Source organism: Ipomoea triloba, chromosome 1 (genome assembly GCF_003576645.1).
Source record: "Ipomoea triloba cultivar NCNSP0323 chromosome 1, ASM357664v1".
NCBI classification, from domain to species: domain Eukaryota; kingdom Viridiplantae; phylum Streptophyta; class Magnoliopsida; order Solanales; family Convolvulaceae; genus Ipomoea; species Ipomoea triloba.
This window is the reverse complement of record NC_044916.1, coordinates 2,681,636-2,687,073: the sequence shown is the minus strand read 5'-3', so window position 1 is coordinate 2,687,073 and position 5,438 is coordinate 2,681,636. Positions and strand designations below refer to the sequence as shown.

The following is a 5,438-nucleotide window of genomic DNA, read 5'->3' as shown; positions in this document are numbered from 1 at the left end:
TTTTTTTTTTTTTTTTTTTTTTGCAGGGATTGATAAATGATAATTCATTTATTCTGATTGTACGTATAGGCAATTCTTCAATATCTTCTTGAGCCTTTGAGGATAAATGTCATTAAAACATGTATATGAAAGCTAACATTAATGTCTGTAATAATCATAGTATCCGATTTTGTGAATTTGTTTTGGGTAGGAAGAAGAGCGTGTTTGGTGCTTATTGTAACTCTCATCGGAGAAGAAAACAGAGTCTGATTGGGCGCAGGTTTTGGGTCTCTTTCATGTGAACCAAGATGAAGGGGACTTTCAAAGCGGGATTCAAGTATATCTCCAGTATTTTTGGTAGTGCGTTTCCCCTCTCACGAACTTACATTGTTTGTTTGTTTGTTCGTTTTTTTAATGTAAATCGTGGTGTTCTTTTTATTTATTTATTTTGACAAATATCTTCAAACTAATTAAAAAGAGCCAAAAATGGTTATAGTTGTGAAGGAGGAAGAGATCGAAATTGGAATGCCAACAGATGTAAAGCATGTGGCACACATTGGGTTTGATGGCCAATCTGCTGCTGGCACTGCACCTACTTGGGTATGTATTTCTCGATATTTTTACGATTTAATGCGATTAAGTCAAGTGTTAATGTGTTATAATTTCAATTGTTATACCATTGACCAGGGTCGACGTTGCATTGTGGACCATGATCCAAAAATTATGTGTTTGTAAACATATTATATGTCTTCAGCTAATAAATTATTTACCTGTAAATAAATTGAAGACACATAATTTGTTAACTACAAACACATAATATGATTGAGGGACTTTTTTGTCATTTTTCCAAGAATTAATAAAATAAATTAACATTCATGAATGTAAATTTATACACTAAATCTTATATACATGTAACATGATGTCGAAAAGGATGATTTTTGACATCTCCCATGTACCTCAAGTTCTTGATCCTCCAAACTCTCCAAAAGTCCTATTAACAATAGGGTTTTTTTAAAAAGAAATAATTTATCTAAATTCAAATCTCACAAGCTAAAGAAACCTGACTTTTTTTTTCCTTGATATTCTTTCATGTGGAATTGAAGATGAGAGAGTTCAAGACCGGACCAGATTTTGCTGCGTCATCAATTGAAAATAACAAACCATCATCTCAAGGTCAGTTGGCTTGTTAACTACAAAACTTTGTCCTAAATTGTTGAGAAAAACGGGATCAAGAGATCAAGAACAAAAAAATAAAAACGAAGGATAAGAAGAGTTTACGTGGATCAACTGAGAGCCTACGTCCACGGGAGCAAAGAAATTTTTTTATTAATTCTGACAATAAAACATCCAGGGTTACAAGCATCATATTTGTAACATATGAGACAGACACAACATTTTGTCATCTTCCAGTAACATTTGAGACAAACACAACATTTTGTCATCTTCCAGTAACATATGAGACAGACACTACACTTTGTCATTTCTTTTTGTCTTTCCTTTACAATGCAGCTGAGAATGGTGGCAATCCAACGAAGAAACCTAAACGAAAGAAGGCGAAGGCGATGTCCTCTTCCAGCTCCAGTGCCTCCAGAGCAACATCATCGCGGGCAACATCTAAGTCCAAGGCCAAGCTAGTCGAAGAAGAAAATCCCCCCAATCCGGCAGATATACAGGTCATCTAATGTTAAACTCGTCGTCTCTGTAAATACTCGATGTTACGTGCTTTGATTGTCCGTCAAGAAGAGATGGCATGGCAGGGCGCGTTGCATCTGTGATGAACAAACATGGAAACCATGAACCAAGGATACAATTACTGGTCCGTCGCGGATGCGGGAATGTAAATTCTGACACTCAGTTTTTTTCTCATTGTTTTTTTTTTCTCTTTGCTCTTCTGTGATGAGGAAGAGACTTGTAAAGATGGATTTTATTTAGTTTCTGCTGAGAATTTGTGCTGATTAGTTCATTTAGTCGCTTTCTAAATTTGCATGCATGCATTCTTGATTTCTGTTTAGGTATTTAAGGACAAGAAGGTAATTATTACTGCAAATATTCTAAACAACCATGTGTGTTGTTTTTTGTTTTAATTAAAAGTTTAAGTTTATAGTATAAATGTATTGAGTACTAGTGAGTAGTGACGGGATTTACCTGATGCGGTTTACATCTCTTATTGGGTTTCTGAGCTATTACGCAAGAGTTGAGTTTACTCAGTGTGGTTTCGGGTATCTCTCGTCGTTTAAATTGAGTTACTTTTTCCTTCTCTCCTTGGCGCAAATTTTACTGTGGACCGCGCATCAAAACGACGTTGTTTTGATTAATGAAAACAGACGGATGAAACGGCCTATGTTCCGCCCAACTACCGTTCCCTTTTAACACAACTGCAGTATCAGTTCAACACAATTGCAGTTCCAGACGGATGAAACGACTGCAGTATCAGTTCAACACAACTGTAGTATTATTTGAGATGAATTGTAGTATCAGTTACGAAGATTTACGGGAGCCGTTTCTCCCACTTATTGAAACAACGTCGTTTTGTGACCATGGTCCATGGTATAACAACTGGTCCTTGGTGGGAGTTTGATTCCTGTCACGAACATTGTCTTAACTAATCTCATCATAGATATGTGAACGAGTTTTGTGATATAGTTTGACGAAATCAAGAAAATTGTGTTATTAAAAAAATGCATTTTTGTATTGATAAAAACAAGGAATGGGGCACTACATGACAATGTATATATTTAACAACATCAATCAATCAAACACACTTTCTATTGTTTTCATCTACATCCACCCTAAAAACATAACCACCCACAGCATCAAAAACACTACAAACATATTTAGGAGCCCCCCACATTGTGTTCCTAGTACCAACCAAAAAAACAACATGAGTTGCTGCAACTGCCAGACTAGAAGAGGCCTGAAAATATGCTGTGCAGTCACAGCACTTCTCATACTCGTGATCGCCGCGGTTCTAATCACTCTCTATTTCACCATTTTCAAGCCCAAAGAACCCAAAATCGTCACACAATTAGTCACCCTAGAGCACATCAAACTCGTCCCCATCCCCGGCCTCCTCCCCATCCCCGTCTCGTTCCACTTAAACATCACGCTCGGCCTCCTGGTCACCGTTCATAATCCAAACTACGGTAGCTTCAGATACCAAAACAGCACCGCCTATATCACCTATCGCGGGATCCAGGCCGCCCAGGCTCCGATCCACGAGGACAACATCCCGGCTCGCGCCCAGCATAACGTCAGCACAGATGTGGTGGTTATGGCTGACAAAGTTATTTCTGATACAAATTTTCTGGCTGATATATTCAATGGGAGCTTGAACTTTTCATCTTCTACCACGTTACATGGCAAAGCAACCATTTTCAAGATCTTCAAGTTAAAAGCCACCACCTTTAGTACATGTGACATCTCAGTCTTTATCAAATATCAGAATGCAACTGCTGCCTGCAAATCAAAGATTCACTTATGATTTGCCAGCTAGGGTTACAGCCTGCAAATCGATGATGTACACTGGGCCAACTAGGATTACAGGATGGGATTTACCCCACTGGCCCAGTGTACATCATCGAATAGTAGCTGCAGATTTCCCTCATCACTGACTTTTGATTCTTTATATACATATATATAGTTTCTTTCTAGTTCAAGTTTTCATCAAATCTTATTCAGAAAAGTTCTATATTGGCATATGTTCCATTAACAAACCTATAGAGGCTGCATAGGATATGTTTTAATATCCATAATTTGATCATGAATATTAATCATTCTCTCATATATTCAATAAATATATAAATTAGTTCAAGTTATATCAAGTTTTTCGTGGCATAAAACTTAGTTTCTATAAAAAAAAATCAGTAAAAACACCTTGGTCATGTGTTTACTTTAGAGTCACACTTGTGTGAGACATCATGGATTTTAATCTGTGAAACCGTCTCACGGATATTGATCAGTGAGTTGATTGTTACTTATGATAGAAATCATAATACTTATTACAGAAAATTTAATACTAATTTAAAATATATTATTTAGGGTAAAAATAATTGTTACTAATGATAAATATTGTAATACTTATAAGTCTTATAACTGAAATTGTTATACTTATAAAGTATAATTCTAATATAAATATTATAATACTTATATATGAAATGTTACTTATGAAAGAAATTGCAGTAATATCAATTTGAATTAAAAATAAATCGTTACTTAGGATAGATATTGTAATACATATATGTAAAATTAAGATATTATTTAGGGTAAAATATCATCGAATGGTGTTAAGTTTTTCACTAGATAAACTCCTTTTTTATATGTATAAAAAGGGCATGCATGGTGACCCCCTAATTAAAAATATATTTTTTAATCTCTCTTTTTATTTATTTATTTTTTCTTATTGACCCACAAAAAAAATTCTGAACAAAATTTCAACTGATGGTGTTAAGTTTTTCACTAGTGACTATTTGAAAAAAAAGAGGTTATGATTAAAATGTTTTTGTCTTATATGATGTTGGAGAACATTGGAAAGTCAGACCATGAAAATAATAAAGTGTGTCTATTTGTAATCCACATCTTTGTTTGTGCCGATATGTATAGAGAATCAAAACTTTCCAGAATAAGAAAAAGTCAAAGCAAGATTTCAAACAACACCTTCCAACCTTTTTGATTTGTAATTTACCCCTCCAATTGCAAATACATTCATTCTCTGACCCTTTAGAGATTATTATGGTGATAATTATTCTTATTTTTAAGTATAGAGTAGCTTTTAGGGGTGGATTCAATTAAAATTTTTATAAACTTTTAAAGATTTTAAAAGTTTAGTGTTATTTGATTTAAACTTTCAAAGACTCTTTAAAAGTCTATCAGTATTCGATTCAAAGTTCTATAGAATTTTTAAAAAAAGTTTACTGATATCTAAAAAGTTAATAAGACCCACTCTATCAGAATATGTAAATATAAATAGTTGAAATTTAACTCTCAAATTTCAAACTTTTCAACTTTTTCTACAGACTTTTTTCTCTGTTTGAAGTAGAATTTTGCAGTAGCATTTCAAAATTTTCATAAATACTCATATATATATATATATATATATATATATATATATATATATATATATATATATATATATATATATATATATATATATATATATATATATATATACATATCTATTAAAAAACATAGAAAATTTAATTATTGCTATAAAACAACAACTAGATTTTGTTGCTCTTCAAAACAACATTTGTAGAGGGAAATAGAGACATATCTATTAAAAAACATAGAAAATTTAATTATTGCTATAAAACAACAACTAGATTTTGTTGCTCTTCAAAACAACATTTGTAGAGGGAAATAGAGACATATCTATTAAAAAACATAGAAAATTTAATTATTGCTATAAAACAACAACTAGATTTTGTTGCTCTTCAAAACAACATTTGTAGAGGGAAATAGAG

General features: G+C 33.1%; 3 protein-coding genes across 4 annotated transcripts in view; all 3 read left to right on the top strand.

The window, feature by feature from the left end:
- LOC116000649 (pentatricopeptide repeat-containing protein At4g21170) overlaps positions 1–1,946 on the top strand; it is a 7,141-nt gene extending 5,195 nt beyond the window's left edge. The window contains exons 3-6 of one of the 2 annotated variants that reach the window (XM_031240632.1): positions 191–336; positions 476–579; positions 1,083–1,152; positions 1,489–1,946. The gene's annotated coding sequence lies outside the window, so the exon portion shown is untranslated. Of the gene's footprint in view, positions 1–190; positions 340–475; positions 580–1,082; positions 1,153–1,488 lie in introns of both variants that reach the window. The other variant, XM_031240633.1, reaches the window with a different exon arrangement.
- On the top strand, positions 466–1,661 carry LOC116032129 (CRIB domain-containing protein RIC7). The gene is made up of 3 exons (XM_031274550.1): positions 466–579; positions 1,083–1,152; positions 1,489–1,661. The coding sequence occupies exons 1-3, from the start codon at positions 466–468 to the stop codon at positions 1,659–1,661; spliced, it is 357 nt and encodes a 118-aa protein (XP_031130410.1).
- A 914-nt stretch (positions 1,947–2,860) lies between the features above and the next one.
- On the top strand, positions 2,861–3,460 carry LOC116032118. Its single transcript, XM_031274528.1, has one exon. The coding sequence runs from the start codon at positions 2,861–2,863 to the stop codon at positions 3,458–3,460; it is 600 nt and encodes a 199-aa protein (XP_031130388.1).
- The last annotated feature ends 1,978 nt before the right edge of the window (positions 3,461–5,438 follow it).